At 37.0% G+C, this 19,420-nt stretch overlaps 1 protein-coding gene across 7 annotated transcripts in view; it reads right to left on the bottom strand.

The window, feature by feature from the left end:
- RBFOX1 (RNA binding protein, fox-1 homolog (C. elegans) 1) overlaps positions 1 to 19,420 on the bottom strand; it is a 271,893-nt gene that overhangs the window by 101,065 nt on the left and 151,408 nt on the right. For all 7 annotated transcript variants that reach the window (XM_009324718.1, XM_009324716.1, XM_009324722.1 and 4 more), the window contains 2 exons: positions 3,178 to 3,321; positions 282 to 335 (listed from right to left, as the gene is read on the bottom strand). In XM_009324718.1, the coding sequence (XP_009322993.1) occupies positions 282 to 335; positions 3,178 to 3,321 (198 nt within the window). The remainder of the gene's footprint in view (positions 1 to 281; positions 336 to 3,177; positions 3,322 to 19,420) is intronic.

Here is a 19,420-nt window from a genome sequence, read left to right as displayed (position 1 = left end):
ATAAACAAGATAATTACCATTGAAGAATAAAGACAGCAGAAATCAACGTTCCCGTAAAACAGATGACAGTTTGGAGTAGGTAAAATTACCCGCTTTAAAAGATATAAAATGAGTCCAATGATTTTCATACTGCTTAGGAAACTGAATGACAGCTCAGAAGATTTTTTTCACTAACATGGAATTTCAGACATTATTTTTCACAGCAGTGCAGTTGTTTCCTTTTACTCATATAAATATTTTAAACAAATTAAAAAATTCCATGGTTGAATTCAACTGCTTACCTTTGAGCCTCGCTCATTAAAAATAATTTCAACATCTAAGATTTTACCAAATTGCTGCAAAGAAATAGAAAAGTTACATGAAAATAAGATAACTTCAACATTTCTATCATATACAGTACAAATGTTTGTTTCAGAAAACAGTGCACCACGTAAAAAAGTTAAAGAATATAAAATCAAAGATAGTCAAGCACCAAAAAAGACACACTGAAGAAGAGCCAGATCAATATTACAACTAAATCATACGTACCATTACACTTGTCACTATCATTCCACATATGCATTTATGAACTTTTTCAGTGAAACCACTCGACAAAGAGGAAATCATCATTAAACTGTGATGACAGTGAAGTGAAAGTCCCAAATTTCTTGTTTTTATTTTGCCTTTGCACCTAGTATCACACTTCCTTGTGATCCATCCAGTCCAGCTGCCATCACCGTTTTTTTCATATGTCATACGCTACTGGTTAATTTGCTTGGAGTGTAATAAACAGCACTATGGAGAGGACTAACAGCTGTGTGAACACTGTCACCCTTTGGTCATCCTTCCCTCTGAAGAACCTTTGTTTCAGAAGACTTTTTGCAGCTGCTTTCCAGGACAGGTAAACAAGTTTGGTTACTTCTGCTTTACAGGAGTAAGACTAAACCAACTGGGAGATTTGTCACTGGCCTCAAGGAGCAAAGATTTCTCTCCACCCTTGCTGAAAAGGGATAACCATTACTCCCTAAGCAATTCTTGTCTTACTAGAGTATAATTTGGAAAACTAGAATGGATACTTACTTGTTGGGGACTTTTTCCTGCTCAGAATTGCACTTTTATTATAATATTAATAGTAACTGTTATTACTATTGACCTTACAATAGCACTCACAATCATCTAAGCATTGTCCACACACACAAAACTTGACCACAGCTGCTATCCCAAAGAAAAAGGCTCTAGCGGACTTGCCTTAGTAAGAGAATAAATGTTTGACTCGGGTAGTGTTTAGTTAGAACACTTTCTGATATGACACATTTTGTGATGGGACACTGTAATGTATCAGTGGGTCATTTCTGTTATTTCATATGTCATTAACATGAAGCATGGATCAGTGTTAACACTGATAAGTGACACAATATATTAAACAAAAAGGCAGAATTAGAGGCAGGCAAATGAAGACTAATCTAACAATAGTCCAAGGAACTGCAGAAATTAGCCTATACTTTAGTATTTTAATATATAATAAACAATTACAGGCCAGAAAGATAGTACTCCTTCTCTAGCTTATTAAAGTGTTTCAACTTGGTTCTGAAAATCAACCATCATTTGTTATCCCTTGGCTTATTTTATGTTCTTGCATTCACCATCTAATTAATGTTTTAACTGCAACTTTAGCCTATAAGCAGACACTGACTTAAAGTTTAAACAATCCTCCTCTGCTGTATTTATGTCCATGCAAAAAGATCATCAGCTATGTGTATAACGTGGTCATGATGCAGCGTTTCCATATTTCGTATCAGATATGTCAACTCACACTTGCATAAATTTCTTTTTTCTATCAATTCAGAAGCTAAAAGTTTACTGTTACCAAGTCATTCTAAAGCTGGAAAACTCTAGCCATTCTCCAGTGTTAGTCTTTTGAGACCTAAGACTTAGAAATATTGAAAAGAAGTGTAGTTTTTATTCACTTATAAATTACTACAATCCCTCAAAAAAAAAAAATTCTTTCATTTAGTGTACTTTCAAATAAAATCCATTTATTTTAAGTGGTTTGTTTAATTTAAATAAATTTGCATCTTTTTCCCTGGAGGGTTAATTATTATGCCTTCTGCTATTTTGCTGATGTGCTGTAAGCTGCATTTAGGGGAGGTTACTTGTAGCAAGTCAGATACGGCAAAACAGTCACTCTCATTTACCAATACTATACCAGGATTCTTCCTCCAGCACTGTTTCCTTCACTTTATACAAATAAATACTGAAAAACACAATGTCTTCACTCACAAAGACGTTAGAAGAACTTAAAAATCTGAACTGAACATGAAAGATGGAGAGACGTGTAGTGCCATGAAGTACTAGATGCTGCACTGTATAACAGACTAACGCAGAAGAGAATTGTTTTAGTGGGTCAGAAATAAGCAAGCAAGAGGAACAGAAATACTTAAGAGTACTAACTTGGAAAAGGAAAAGCTGGGTTCTAATAGCTGATCAAGTACTATTTCTTGATTTTATTTAGTGACATTTCAAAATAAACCTAAAAGTTGTTGGAGCAGGGAGAAGAAACCAGCTCTATCCTCTCATGGTTATGAGCCTAGAATTGATGGCACGTATGAGATGTGTGAAACACAGCCAATGCACGTGAAGGTAGCTAATGGCCCAGGCAAAAGCAAAAATTGAGAGATTTATAGAAAACTACTGGCAAAGTCTGTAGAAGCTTATAGACCTACAATACCTGTGGGGACGGGTGAGGATTCCTACTCCTGGACCTGCTGCTTAAATTCAGCCCATGTCTTACTTCTGTAGATTTGGGTCCCTTGCTCATGAGGTCAAGCATTGACTATTTTACATCATGCTTTCCAAAAATCAATAGATACAGGCATATAAATCCAGATGGGTACAGCAGTAATACATATGCATTCAATATTTTAAGCCAACGTAGGTAGCTTTTTTGGAATGTAATACAAAACAGCACAATACACAGAATACACTCATCTGTATCACACACAGTAGAATCGGTAGAATTTCTCTTCCCAGTTGTTACTGGCAAATCAGATGTTTGGTTATAAATAAATGCAAAGAGAATCTTTACTGAAAATGGTTAAACAGCCTAAATCAGAGATACTGCTCTCACGGTTGCCTATAATATAAAATACCTATTGCAATGCAAATATAAAAAAGCATAAATAAAGTATGAGTACTTACACCAAACATTTGTCTAAGATCTGGATCCCGGAATCTGAATGGTATATTTGAGACGTGAAGCCGTTTTGGCTGTGATTTGTTTTCTGTGTTTTCAGAAGATTGTGTCTGTTGCTGGCCATCAGTCTGTGCTGCATCATCTGTCTGCTAAAAGGGTAAAGCAAAACAAAGTAAAGCACACCATAAGTATTTCTGCCATTTTTAATATAAAGTGGTGGCCTTAAATTCGCAGAAAAGACGACTAAAAAGGAGCTAATCTGCTCAGACAAAGGTACTGAAGAATATCAGAAGTTTAAATACATGAAAATCAAATCCGTTTCTATATCTGTCTCAACAGTATACGTTTTCGGTGATATTTTAATAGGTATTTGGAATAAACTGGAGAATAGGAAGGAGATTATTATTTGTTGATTTTCTTAGCTATTTTAAAATAATGAATAAATATGTCTCCCTATATATAAGACTGTTGAAACCCCTTTAACCTCATCAGTGTTTGCCAATGGAAGAAACAATCTCCATGTCCAAATACAGCCTACTTGCAGGAGCAAGCTATACACTTTCAAATAAGATTAGTACTTTCATTCAGAGGCCACTGGGACTTCTACACAGGAGGTAGGTAACACATCACATCCTAGCTGCCATTTCATAAGAAGTGCTAATGGGCACTAGAGGGTCATTTTGTCTAGATAAATGGTCAACATTATGGAAAAGGCCTTGAGTTGTGAAAGGGAACAGAAGTATAATCAGTGGTGAAGGTTGCCTGACATAAAAGTGAGACCCAGAAACAAAGTTTTACAGATTTTTCTTTCTTACCAAAAAAAGATCACATCATGGTGCTTCTTACGGGGGATACTGTTCCCTAGTTCTAAAATGCTGTTTTATAAGTGAAGGACATTGCTGTGTATTACAATTTAACAAACAAACAGAATTATAAACGTCTATAGAGGTTAGGAAAAAACATTATGTCCTTCATCCAAAAAGTAAAACCAGCTAATGCTGGTCTATCAGTATATTCTAGAAATTTCTGGGATGTGTTCTTTAATGATGTCACACAGTGCCTATTTAATCACTGCGTGTACAGCACACATTCACTAGAAAAAGATTTTGCATAGGTATGTAAAAACAGCATAGTTATTTTCTTTTGCACTGGTAGAGGGGATTTGGAAAAAAAGAAGAGGAAAGAAAATAGTTGAATGAAACTACAAGGATCGTCTTACAACTGTTACTCTATTTTCTCTGTCCTTCCTCTTCCTTCAGACCATATTAATCTTCCAAGTATTCATTTTTCTCTTGTGTTGTAATGTTACAGTTCAGCTTGTCTTTTTTTCATTTAAAAAAGAAAATCTCCCATTTCCTGCTAGTATCAAATTTCTTTTAAGAGACAGTAGTTTTAAGCAAAATAAAAATGGTTAAATAAAATAAACCTTACCACAGACTTTTAGTACCAATCAGCCTGTTAAGGAGGAAGCAAAAGAACTCAAACAGAATACATAATTTACATCAGCAATAACTACACATAAATTTAATTCTAGCAAGTTAAATGCAACATCATTTTCCCCAGTAAATGCAGATGTTCTCAAATTTAAAGTACAAACATCTACAATTTCCTGTATTGCCTATACTTCTGTGCTAAGAACACTTTACAAATAAAGGTCCTTATTGTTTCTGCAGAAGCATCAGTTCATCAGCAGTGTCTACCTCTCATGGGATACAGCAATACTCGTACACAAATACAAACTTGTGTGTGCACTAAAGAAGGATTTTGACGTGGTCCAAACAAGGAACTGGGAACAGCTCAAGTGTAAACCTAAAACTGAGTCAGTGCCACCACGTCTTCATCTGCTACCCCCTGAACTCACAGACAGGGTCCCACAAGCTAAACAGTTAATCTTTACAAATTTCTAGTGATTTAAATACTAAGCACAGTATATAGCTGTTAAGAGACAAAAACATGTTCCATGCTAATTCTCTTTCTATCTAAAACCAACTCAAAAATTCAAAATATAGATTTTAGACAACTGTTCCATCCATAAACACCACAGAGATTACCTTCTACCTTCAGGCCTTAAAAGGAGAGAAGTATGAAGGAAATTTGGTGTGTGAGAGCAGGTGTGGGACATGGGACTGGAAACTCTTGAAATACAACACTCCAGAAGAATTTAAGGTCAATTGGATTAATCTGAAGAGAATTAAAGAATTCTGAAGGTGCTGCTCAGCTTCAGGAACAAAGGGTGCCCCAGGAAGAAATTATATAATCAGCGTACTGTATCAATGCAAATTGGAAAAAGTAATTTCTGTTCACTGTATTAATATAAATGATGAGAAACAAGGAGTAGAAGGGTTGAACCGTGTACTATTAGCATACCAAAACATTAGAAGCAATTTCAGTACCAAAAAGCTAAACAGATATATTGCCAACAAAAAGCCAGTGAGGTTTCTGAAGATGATGCTAAAATGAAGAAGCTACAAATTATGGTTGAAGTGGCTAAATCCAGGTACTGTTATTTTCTGGGTATTTCGTTTTGATTTTACCACTTTTGTTCACAGAAGCCTGAAATTTACAGTTTCAGCAAAGAAAGTCTCAGAGTTTGGGCAGTGAGGACTGAAAACCAGAAACTTGAGAAAGTCACTATCATCCAAGATTCATACCTGTAAATGCCCTTAAAGAAGTCTGTGGGCAGAATTAACAGAGCTAAACCATTTAAAATGTATTGAAAGGCTTGACAATATAACAGTGTCATTACAAAGCGTATTATCATCCAAAAATCTCCAGATGAGCCTAGGAGATCTGGAGAAGGATAACTGTAAATTGAAATTGGAATACGAAGCTTATCCAAAAATTTCCAAGTAACACCAAGGAGGTAAAATACACATAAGACAGAGGACAGGCTGGATTTTGCAAAGTCCCAGAAAGGAAAGTTTCAAAGCCCTGTGGACTCAAAGAGCTAGAATACAAGTTACCTTACATATAAATAATACATTTCAAGAGAATATTTTCATTGCTAGAGGATCTAAAGACCCGTGTTTGATATTTCTTCAAAAATTAACTGAAGTTGGTATATGACATTAGCCTCGCTACAACCCTGCAGTCTAGTATGCAATCAGTACAAGTCCTGATCTATTATGGGTCTGGTCTCTTTCAATACACTCTCCTGACTCAATCAAGCAAATTAGTATGCTTTATGCAAAACAAAGAAATAAATAACCCCCCTAAGCCTTACCATTAAACAGAAATTACATAAAAGGGAGTATAGTCTGTGTGTTTTCTTACATATGACCTAATTTTTTGAGTACAAAGCTGTATCCGAGTTACCTTCACGTATCAAAAAGTCACTAATTTAATTTTGTGAAGAGATCACAATTCATAAGCCAACTATTCAACACATCTTACCATCGGAACTATCTGCTATCTAGTGGTCCTTGCTTTTCCTTGTGTGTATTGGATTTTTTTTTTCCCAGAGAAGATGGCAATGTAAATTCATACACAACATCTAATCCATTATAATCTCATTTATGGAACTGCTCTCTAACCAGCGATTTTCCATGCTGTATTTGTGCAGTTTGTTATTGCTGTGTAAACACCTTGCATTTGATGTTTTTGAATAGCATCTTATTTTTCCAGATGATACCTACAATTTATCAATATTATTTTGAATTCTAATCCTGTCCTGCAACATACTTGCAGTCCTTCCCAGCTTGGTATTGTTGCAAATTTAATAAGTGTACACTCTATTCCATCATTCAGATCGTTAATGGAAATACTGAAAAACACTGAGTCACCACAAAGCCCTGCAGAACTCCTTTTAAGAAATCTTCTCATTTTTATAATGAGCTGCTTCTTAAACAGTTTCTAGTTTTCCACCCAGCCTATGGTAGTTGCATGTTTACCGTATTTCCCAGCTTGCTTAAAAGCATGTCTTGTGTGAAAGTGTCCAAGCCTTATAAAAAGCAAAATATAACGTTCAAGGCTTTTTCTTTGTCCACAAGGCCACTGTAGAAGTAAGAGACTGTATCTTTTTGACAAATCTGTGCCGATGGCTATTCTTCTTGTACTTTCAGGTGTTAAAAATGCAGTGTGCATTTACTTGTTCCAGTATTTTCCCAGGACTGAAACTCTGATGACAGCACATCCCTTTAACCTCTAAAACCAACACTTCTCTCTCCCTCCTCTTTAAAAACCAGCATTATATCTACTCTCCTCCCGTTCTCCAGTACCTCTACTCATTCTCCACAAGATAACAGACACAGACACTAATCGCTCCAAAATATTATCAGTTTAATCTTTAAATACCTTGGAACAGAGCTAATTAGAAACAGTTAACTGAAAAAACCCACCATACCTAACTTACCTGAATATTCTTTAATTGGTTTCTTCCCTCTTTGAGACTGACAACTTTTTCTGACAGTTGGGAAATTATTGTAATAATCACCTGGCTGAGGCTGACTTCTACAGTGAGGAATCATGCAAAGAAGAAAGGTTCTCTTACCCTTCTTCCCAAGATTGCATTTCACATTCACTCTCAAAGATTCCCTCTAGCCTGGCACTAACTACCAGTTTCTCCACCCTGACTCGAACCCCCTCTAGAACCACCTCTCTCCTGGTTGCCAATCATAGAATCATAGAATCATTAAGGTTGGAAGAGACCTCCAAGATCATCGAGTCCAACCGTCAACCCAACACCACCATGCCCACTAAACCATATCCCTAAGCGCCTCATCTACCCATCTTTTAAATACTTCCAGGGGTGGTGACTCAACCACTTCCCTGGGCAACCTGTTCCAATGTTTAACCACTCTTTCAGGAAAGAAATTTTTCCCTCACATCCAATCTAAACCTCCCCTGGCGCAACTTGAGGCCATTTCCTCTCGTCCTTTTGCCAGTTACTTGGGAGAAGAGACTGACCCCCACCTCGCTACAGCCTCCTCTCAGGTAGTTGTAGAGAGCGATGAGGTCTCCCCTCAGCCTCCTTTTCTCCAGGCTAAACAACCCCAGCTCCCTCAGCCGCTCCTCATAAGACTTGTTCTCCAGACCCTTCACCAGCCTCGTTGCCCTTCTCTGGACACGCTCCAACATCTCAACATCCTTCTTGTAGTGAGGGGCCCAAAACTGAACACAGTATTCGAGGTGCGGCCTCACCAGTGCCGAGTACAGGGGCACGATCACTTCCCGGCTCCTGCTGGCCACACTATTTCTGATACAGGCCAGGATGCCATTGGCCTTCTTGGCCGCCTGGGCACACTGCCGGCTCATGTTCAGCCGGCTGTCGACCAACACCCCCAGGTCCTTTTCTGCCGGGCAGCTTTCCAGCCACTCCTCCCCAAGCCTGTAGCGCTGCATGGGGTTGTTGTGGCCATTTTGTACATTCAGTTGCAGAACTTGTCACCAGCACATTCCAATAGCAATCTCAATTACCAGTCTGGCTGCAGGAAGCATCAAATCACCTGAAATCCCTATTATTCATGACTTTAGTACTGCACCTCTAGTTGTCTACTAAAGATCTCCTCCACTGAATCTTACTAGCTGGATGTCTATGATAATTTTCAGAACAAAGAGGTCCTTTTTTCCTCTAATAGTTATCCAGAGGCCTTTAAGGGTCTCTCTCCTTCTACAATTGTGACCTTGGATAAGGCACCCCCTTAAATTACAGGGGAACAATTCCTCTCTTGTCTGCTCTTCCTAATCAAGATTTACAACTTTATTTTCAACAGCATATAGTTTTTGCAGGTATGAATTTTCAACACAATTTTTGATTTTTTTTTATGGCACTTTATGCCCTTCTATTGTGACATAATTGGTCACAACAGCATCATGTAAGTACAGCGTGGTCCAGTGTGGCCACAATGTACACAGCAGGTGTGGACACAGTCGGTACAATGTTTATTGCAGGGCATCAGTAAATACCCCAAAACAGACTGCTTCCATTTGAAAAGCCTGAGGTATGGAATTTCGATGAGACTGTTCAGTTCCTAAACATCTCTAAAACGCTACATCATGCTTCATAACTGTTAAAGCTATTAAAAAAAAAAATCCAGCGTGTGACAGTTCAAATAATTTTAAAAGAAGCTGTTTTTCTATACAGGTAGACCAAGAACTAAAGCTACGAATGCACTGGGAGCTGAAAGCACTGGGAATACAGACCCTTAGTGCTTTAGGAAATCAATGGTAACTGCAGGTTCTCAGCACCCTTGAAAATTACTACAGATTGGCTTTTTTCCTATGCATGTCAGTCAGCACTGTATCAAGTTAGTTTGTAGCTCTGAGGTTTAAGATGTCATTTGTCATCTTCACCGAAAGGTCATCTCCACCGATTTGCTGCATGACTTTTTTTCTGGTTCCACTGAGAATGTATTTCTAATTTAAAAAACCTAATAAACAGTTACATATTTTAGCAGATTATTGATGAGTATTGCCTGGAGGGAACCACAGGATGAAAACTTTGGCATCCTATTGACTATACAATGACAGACACTGCTACAAAATTTTATTTATGTAAAAAACATTTGCTATGGATATTTATTAATACACAATTGCAAGTTTCCAGCACCATTTTATGTTATAAATGTTAAAATAAGTTGCTGAAACTTGAATCCTCTAACGAGTCTTGATTGCATTTGCAGGCACTTCATACAGAATTGAGATGCTCAATTTTCCACAATAATTTCTAACTCAATCGATACATATGAGCTAAACAAGTGTAATCTTGGTGAAATTTAATTTAGGTACAGACAACATTCAGAGAAAATCATGTGAGGCATACCTACATCTCTACATAGAAATATGTCTTCATATGTCAATTTTAATTTATCATTTCAGAGAATAAATATTCCTCTGTATCTTAAGACCCTGTGTCATGCTATTATTATTCATTGATAGTTCTCTTTACAGTCCACTTTTCTCTTGACCTTTGCCCAGTCTTACTCAATACATACATATCTCCATTTTAATAAAAATATTTTGCGTTGTTATCATCTCAAATATTGAAGAGAAACTATTTAACACAAAAGATGAGGAAATATATGTAACCCCTCAGAGAAACAAACATCGTGAAACCGACTTCTTGAGCTAGCCAATTTAAATGAAATAGATATGTTCATAATATTGCCTAAGTATAGAATCATATTAATATTTATCACTGAAATTATCAAATCAGCTACTAGAAGTGTGTGGAGGTGTAAATGATAATAACAAAGATTTTAAGAAAACTAGTACTAAAATCAGATGCCCTTGTATATGATCTTTCATTATAATATCTGAAGTAATTCTCTGCCAGTTTGAAGTATACTCACAAAAAAAGACACAGAAAAGAAAATCCTTCACTAGTCTGCATTCAGAAAACATTGTTACTGAAGCTAATGCAAGTTACATCTGATATAAAACTTATTCTCTGAGTCTCAGTTGTCTTCGATATTTATACATATTTTACAGGAATTTGTTTTTACTGATTTGCTCTTCTCTCTCTCTTTCAGTACATCACCGCCTAGGGCTGTCATACTCCTTGCCTTTTCTGACCAAATTACACATACCGCTTTTGGTTCCCATTCCACCACATATTTGCAATTATAAAATATTAAAGAATCTTAATGTATGATAGTCTTAGAACTTATAATGAAAGTTATAAATACAGAATACAGAAAGAGAAGACCAAATTCTCACATACACAGACATAAATCGAGATGAACTCCCTTTACTCCATTGAGCTACTAAAGGCTTAGGTGTTAGAATAAATTAAAATTGAAACCATTCTTATATGTAAGGAAAGCAAACCCAAATCAAAGAGGGTGTTTCAGAAAATGATTTTATATTTCATATAAGACACTTTCAGTATAAATATATGGTATACTTTTTAACCAAATCCATCATCAGGACAATTGAAATAAAATCTAACCTTTTGTAAAGAAATTCTTTATCTTTACCAAAATACTAATTTTTCATCTCCTTAACTCAGTTCTAGAAACAGAAATCTTCTATTCTTATAAGACTTCATACTGAAGTCAAGTTCTTAAAATCAATTTAAAACACTGTTTATTTGGGCGAGCCTAGTTTTTCCATAACTGTCACTATTACCAATTCTTCCGTTTTCACTGAGAGGAGGTTAAATGCAATGAAAAATGAGGAGTGCCAGTTCTGCTGCAAGTTTTTAGAAGTTTAGTGGTTGAAAAAGTTCCTTCTAACAACTGGCAACAGGCATGCATGATTCTTAATAAAATCTGTTTCGTTCTGATTATGCAAATGCAGGTAGTGGCCTGCGCCGTACTCCTGACACACCTGTCGAGTGTATCTAGTCCTTTAAGAGCTGCTGCTGCTTTTGGGGCAAGTGAACCACGAAGTGTCTTAGATCATTCCATCTCACAACCAAAGAACACGTGTTTCACAACACAAAGATCCAGTGTGCTGCCTCAGGATCGACCTACGCTAGACATTTCTGGTATCAGAAGAAACTACTATAATTTAACAAAAAAGTAGTAACTTAACTGAAAAGGACCATTTTCTAAAACATTTCAGCAAATAGATTTTTTGGTTTCACTTTCTGGCTTTTTCCCAAGAATTTTAAAGATTTATAAAAGTGAAGAAAACTGCTAAACAAAATATTCTTCTGGATAAAATAGATTTTAAAATTTCCTATTTGGAGAAAATATTATCTCCCCCTGCCTTTTTTTAAGACCTCAGTAATCCAAATTTGCAATATATTTCACCCAGAAATACATTCTTTAGGGGGGAAAGAAAAAAATGTATGCTTTAAAACCTTCCTCCAGCTCTAATACAAACCCATTTCCCAGGTTACTCCTGACTGGACACAAGAGTGTCATCTCCCATCCTTAGCACTTGTGGCAAAGGCACTGTGTGCAATAAAACAGAACGTTCAGTGAACCTGAAATCAGAGAGGGCCTTGTGTACGCTGTTTGGGCAGAAAAAACAATTCCATTCTCCTTCCCAGCAAACAGAAATTTTCTTTATCCCTTTCCGTCTATTACTGAAGACAGTCGGTCCTATAATGTTTCTTACACTGGAATTGTGAGTGTTACACTTTCCCTCCATTCTTTTTCATTGACTAATCTCTCATTTTCTACAAAACAATGGTGGTGATCATTCTTGTATAATCTGTAAACAAATACAAATTGGTTGCACATTTTCTAAACCCACACCAAGTCTGGAGGAAGAACAGCCTAATTCTAGTAGGAATAACCTGTAAAATATTTACAGGAAAAAAAGAAAGATAAGAAAAGCAATGATTCTTTTTTAAAATATACTCGGTGGCAAACTTAGTGCTACACTAAGTTTCTCATGTATACATACCCGCATAAAGGTAAAGCTCTTTAAAATTTTAAATTAAAAAACAAAGCTCATTAAATTAAAAAAAAATATGCCCAAAACAGCACCTGTTTTTTCCTGCTGCACCAATCAAGTTATTTCTCAGTGAGAAAGAGCTTGTGAATGTCTTCTAGGCATTATTTGATTAAGTTGACAATATTATGTGAGCAATGGTTGAGTACCCACTGTGCTGTACTTTTGACCAAATTGATTTGTGTAATGAACACTTGCAATGTCTCTTCTCTAGCCTGAACAGGGCTCTTGATTTAACCAGTGGTGCTGGAAGCCAAGTGAATTTACAGCCCCCACAGTCATTCTCTCTCAATCTGGAGAGAATAGCAACAGCAGTACATGAGCAAGCATAATTCAATACATTGTGCTATAAGCGCAGAAAATAATATCAGAGAGCTCTGCAATATACCTGTTTGATTTGATTTGTAAACCTGATAAAAAAGCAATCGAGAAAAGTTCAGCAGAAAAAAAATATATGCGTCCTGAGCAAAAATGTAACCATACTGAATGTGTACAAAGAACTGAAAAAATCATGCATAGTAAATCAACTTCATAGTTTCCTTAGATAATATTGCACATTTTCCATTTAAAAAGGGTCTAGATTCTGAAAAGTTACCTTTCCATTAAAAAGTGAGCAAAGAGAATAATTTAAAACTGAGCTTAGGACTTTCTGAAAATACTGTTTCCCAAATATACTACAAACAGCGTACTGACAAAGGTGATGGGCTTGTATCTTTCCTGTTTTCTTAAGTAGATTGACTGATTAATTAATCATACTGGTTTTGATAAATTTATATTCTGATAAGTCCTGGCCCTGCAATGTGCTTCCCAGAAGCATAACATACAGGAAAAGGTATTATCTACACAGATACATCTGTTTGTACTTAAATGTTTACACAAAGGTGTACACGTGAAAAAAATTCTAGCACTGTACTTTTTTACAACTGTGATAAACATTACCAGAAGTATCAGTGACTTTTCTTGTCAACTGCATCTCTGTTATCCTTTTCTCACGAGTAAAGATAGTAAAGTCTCATTGCTATAGGATATTACAAGGTAAGATTATTTTTTCAAATTAGTTCTAAAGATAAAAATATTTTAAGTATCTCATACTGCAAGGCACGCGGCTCATGCCACATCAATTTATCCCCTTAAGAATCCATTTCTGAAGACAACGTGCACTGTTCTTCATGCTGATCTAGTGCAAAATGCACATAGATGTGGGACTTGACATTATGCACAAAGAAATGTAATAGCATAATCATGACTGCATTTCATAGAATCATAGAATCATTAAGGTTGGAAAAGACCTCTAAGATCATCGAGTCCAACCGTCAACCCAACACCACCATGCCCACTAAACCATGTCCCTAAGCGCCTCATCTACATGTCTTTTAAATACCTCCAGGGATGGCGACTCAACCACTTCCCTGCGCAGCCTCTTCCAACGTTTAATCACTCTTTCAGTAAAGAAATTTGATAATGTTGCTAAATTTCCAGTGTAACTGTGAATATTTCGTACTCTCGGAATGCTTGGTTTCAGAGATACTGAAACCCTGCAGGGGAAACCTTGACCTCTTTGTTTTCAGTGGTAAAATTCCCTTTTATTTCCACTGGGTCAGAACTTCATCCCAATATTATACCCACTTGACAAAATAATTTCACCATACCCATTAATTTCACTCAATTTCCTGGATTACAAAAGGTATAATGTTCCTGTTTTCATATCCTTTACAAAAATATTCTACTATCCAAAGCACCAAATGAAAACCAACCAAAGCAATTACTTTGTCACCATACCCTATGACAGTTCTGAAAAGAAACATACAGAGCAGCCAAGTCCCTGTCTTGCGAGGCCATCTTGTCCCATCTCTAAAGCACTGAGCTATCACACTGGCTACTGTCCAGTCTATTAGTGCGTAAGAGCAGTTCTCCCTTCCATTTCACTACTGGCAAAAGGATGTTAGATGTTCACTTGTGCCTATTATTAATAATATACATCTTTCAAAGTTGAGACAAAATGTGAGAGACACACTTAGCTTGCAAGCTGCATGGCATTTTGGTGACCCAAGTGATGAAGCTGGACAGACTAGCAAGCCTGACTGTTTTGTATGGGCAGAAGAGATTTATTCATAACATTGTGCTTCACAAGAAAGCAACTGCTTCATGTAGAATGGCATTTAGAAAAAAAGGCAAGATAAAGTGGCTGCTCTTCTGCATGAGCTAGTCCAAAATTCTAACAACCTAATGAAAGTATTTACCTTAAATAATTTTTGTATCAGACAAGGAAGTTCACCTTTCTTTTCTTCCAGACATAGGGGACCAGAATAGCTCCTACGCAATTCCAGTTCCGTGTGTCTCATATCACATTCAGTGTAGGTGCATGTGGTCTGAGCAGTAATGGAGTCTGACAACAAAGCTTTACTGAGGCAGTAGGAAAGGTGATCAACAATGCGCCCATATGGCAACCCACCCAAACCATAAACGACTGGGTCATAAGCAATGCCATGGCTCCGGTGGGCTGCCAGGAACAGTTGGTGTCCAGGTCATCTGGCAGCAACAACCAATCGTGCAAATGCCTTTTGAATGTGGGCAAGAGTCGCACCACCCCTCGACTCCATCATCAGCAGTGTGATTTGAGAGAATCGTACCTTGCATGAATAACGTGGGTGGCACCCTCCCTATGCTGCTGATGTTGGTCAGAGGCAAGGTGTCACTGCCGATGTTGGTCAAGGGGCAGGGTGGCAGGAGGCAGGGTGTCAGCACACCTTTTTTAAGTGAGAAGAGACAATCACACACACCCGACCCGACCACCACCACCAGCTCCCCCCCCTAGAATATTTTATGTTAGATGCCCTTGATTAGTCGGATGAATTCAATTTACTACCAGGAAGACAATGTAAGGTGGTTGACTCTGACTAGGACATTTGTTTTAGATATACTGCAACACACAAGCATAACCCTGTAGAATCCCTTAATCCAATTTACAGGCAAATGAAAAAGAACCTGAATAATTTTGTGCTTTGCTTCAGCAGTTTCTACGGTTCCTGCTATTGAACGTGCTATAGGGCTTCAGTGTACTGGGTATTGTTCCAGGTTGAGGACTTCAAAGCAGTACTGATTATTTCTTTCATTTCTAGATGGATGCATCCTGGATGCTGATACCACAGGCTACAAGAAAGTACTGCTATTATTGTGATAGCTTATGCATAGAGAGCTAGCAGCCTAAATAAGAGATCATTAATTTTGAGGACAGATAGGAGCAATAAAATAGGTTTCTTAAGCTTCTGGTACTGCAGGGCAACCAAAGAGTTATTAATTACTTGGCTACATTAATTATTTCCCCAATCTATCTTCCTTAACAATATGGAATATAGCCCTCACATAGTGCTTACATCACCATTGCTGGCTCATCATTTTTCTTCTAAAATAGTCAGCAGGATATCAGGCAATAGCATATCAATCATGTTTGGAGTGGAATCACCAGAAACCATAAATGTTTTGGATTCTGAATGTGTTGTCTCAAAACTTAGGCAAAATTTGCTGGTATAAAGAGCAGATATGATTTTTTAAAAGAATATTCATGATAGGTTTTAACAGAGTTTTGAGTAAATAAGCAGTTGCCAAGTTCAGTTAAGGACATCCAATTGACATCAGCATATCAATAACTTGAAATGGGAGAAGGAATTATAGTAGGTTGCCTTAATGAATTATTTATTGTTTGCATCGATTCAATAACTATTTCTGACCACCTACTGATCCCATCCATGAATATCACAACAACAACAATTAACAAAAACGTTCTCTAATCAGCTGCATCCTGGCTCCATTAGCCAAGAAGGAAATGCATACACTCTATGCACGTTTTCAGAAGTTCATTCTACATGTACAAAAAATAAATTATTGTGCTATTTTCCCAGGATAATTTAAAAATAAATTCCTTTGGTTTACCCTTAAAAAAAAAATTAAGCAGACACACTAGGAAACATTTTACTGGTCAAAGGACAAAAGCATTAATTTAATCCAAATGAAGTATCTTAAGCAATGATACATAGACACAAAGAAATATTCAATTAAATTTGTTATTCCTCTTTCATCTATTAGTCAGAAGACTATTATTTTTGATTTAATTCTTGTGGGTCTTAAGAGTTTAAAAATAACTTTGTTTCAATACTTGAAAGACACGTAAAATCAAGACAGGCAACAAATGAAAACATATAAAAAAATACCATGAAAATAAAAATAGAAATCTTGATTACAGTTGATTAAAGGTTTTTTATCATTTGAATGGGAGCTCTAGCTTCACACTGCACAAGCTTGTTTGATAAATCCATCAAAGTATAACAAGAACAAAAAGCTATCAGTATCCTCAGCACTAAAAAATTACTTGCTCATGTCATTTTTGCCCACAAATTACTCAACACATTTACATCCAAAAGTCATCTCTTATTTCTGTCATGATGGAGCTTGTTTCCTCTTATGTGCCTAAAAAGAAACATAATGCTAAGTGCGTGGTTTCACGATCAACTAAAGCCTCAACGGCACACCTGACACAAAGTCCTGCCTGCCATGCCACCTTGGGACTCAAGTTCCTTCCACCCCACCTTGTGTTTACTCCAGCGCTTTTATAGATGAGTGTTGGTTCAGACCCATTGATCCAACTGGAAACTTACACTTCATAAAATGAGTTTGTGAGCTGATCCAATTCACAACTGAAGAAAGGGACATAAATATGTAGATGATGTTGGGTAAGAGAAAGCTGGAGGACAGGCCTATTCCTTTCTATGGCAGCACAGCCTTAGGTCACCTTAAGCCAGTTTGGAAACTGCCACTTACCGCGACCACAGAGAAGGACTTCAGGGATTATGGAGTTATACAGATAAATTGTATGAAACAGGAGTTGTAATGCTTCCTCTGGAAGTACTAATGGGGAATGGATACGATATGTTCTAAAGATCCGAAAATACAGATCTGCCATCTCAAAATGCGTACCAGTAAGTAACAAAGTTTAAGTGAAGAGGGGTAAAATAGATGAAGAAATATAGAAATGTTTTGTAAAGCTTACAGGTAAATATGCCTAACAGTTACGAAAGTTCTAAAACACCTTCTAAGTCACACTTTGTAAGGCAATCATATACTGGCAATAAATCAGGACACAGCACTTGAGACCAAGACTTTCTGACTGATGCAAAGCTTGTGGCAGTAACTTGGTTACTGGAAATCCACTCATTCTACCCAAATAAGTTCTCCTATCCAACTCAGTTATTACCTTAATATATGAAGAAATTATTCACAAAACAACATAACTCAATACACAGGAAGGCGACTGTATTTTACCTGTGGTCATTCGTTCATGCACAAGCATCACTGTTATAAAATAGAATGAGATTCTTTCCTTAAATTTTCTTACATTAGCTTAAAAATTCTTGCAGGTATTATCCCTCATAAGTCAACATTATAAAAGGTTGCAAAGCTGCAATAAAGCTTATTAAATTTTTGTTTTGGCAACAGGCTCTATCTAGACAAAAATATCTTTTAAAGCCTGTGACCACCTCGTACAACGCTATGACATTTAACGATATTTGTCCAAATGAAAAATCATTAATGAAATACTATGCTACACAGCTTCAAAGGACATTACTTTCTTTAAAAGAAAGGGAAGAAGTGTCTTTAGATGGAACACTTGCAGGTTTGGCTATGAAGAGTTGTTTAGAAAGCAATGTTTACCCTCAGCTGGAATCAATGTACTCTAGGTTTCTGGAATTCCCCCCTGAACTAGACTCATGTCATGCATGTAAAGTCCCTTTTTGTAAAAGTTGTGTTGACACAACCAACTGCTGAGTGAACTTGTGAGAGCAGAGTTTCATGCTGAGAGAGAATGGTTGATTGCTACAGTGCAAGCTCTTGAAAAGAAAGAAAACGTGACAGCATGATAAATGGTTTTTCATTGTTTGACCCCTCACCTATTCCAGAATTGACTCCTTGGGCTAAGACATGCATGTCTTAGCCCAAGGAGTCAATTCTGGAACCCTCTGAAACATGAAGAATTTGAGGGTTCTCCATGTCACAAAAAGACACTTTTTAAATCACATTGCTCTTTTTATACTGAGGTATATACCAACTTAACAAACAGCAGTTCAGCTCCTACGCAGGATAGTAATTTTTCAAACTTAGTTTACTGCCATTCCATGAAAAAATAGCTGGATTTATTTTTCTTATTGGTTATGTTTGGTAGTCTCATATCTTAGCATGTTGCAACCAAATGCAAGCAGCATTTCAAAAGAAATACAAAGTTTTGAATGGAAAAGCACGTCTGTGCCTGCTGTGTTCTGATGCTATCCTTTCTATAGAACACCAGATGCACTATCCCGGTCAATGGAACGTGCCCAAAGTTTTCCGCTAGCCCAACCAAAGTCAGAAATGTCCATGTCATGGAACATTATGCTTTACGTAAACCAGAAGCAGACTTTTTCATCCTTCTCTTCAAGCTCATCCAACATCTTTCCTTCATTAAACGTGGAAGACGATTTAACGTTTTAGAAAATATCCCTTCTTCCTTCCCTTCTCCCACTTAAAAAAAAAAAAAATCTAGAGAGTACTGGATGGTTCAATGAACTTGTAAAGGGTTTGAATCACCAATTCAAATCTAGCTGTGAATGCTAATCTTATGGTGAATTCTGCTTGACCATGTGAATGCTGCTTGCTACAGAGCTTCACCAATGCAGCTTTCACAGCAGAACTGGGCAACAACTTTGATGACTGATACCCAAGTTTAAGGAAACATCCTTAAGGTGAAGAAGTGGTGGAAACAGAACTCAGATCCCCTTGAAATCAGGTTTTCCTTTCCTGGAAGAGAGAAGTTAGCAGGAAAGAGGGCGAAGAAAACATTCTCTAATAGCAACCCTTGAATCAGGAGAGTTGGCA

This window comes from Pygoscelis adeliae, unplaced genomic scaffold, assembly GCF_000699105.1.
Source record: "Pygoscelis adeliae isolate BGI_AS28 unplaced genomic scaffold, ASM69910v1 Scaffold85, whole genome shotgun sequence".
NCBI lineage: Eukaryota > Metazoa > Chordata > Aves > Sphenisciformes > Spheniscidae > Pygoscelis > Pygoscelis adeliae.
The sequence above is the reverse complement of the archived record's forward strand: the minus strand, read 5'-3'. Positions and strand labels throughout refer to the sequence as shown.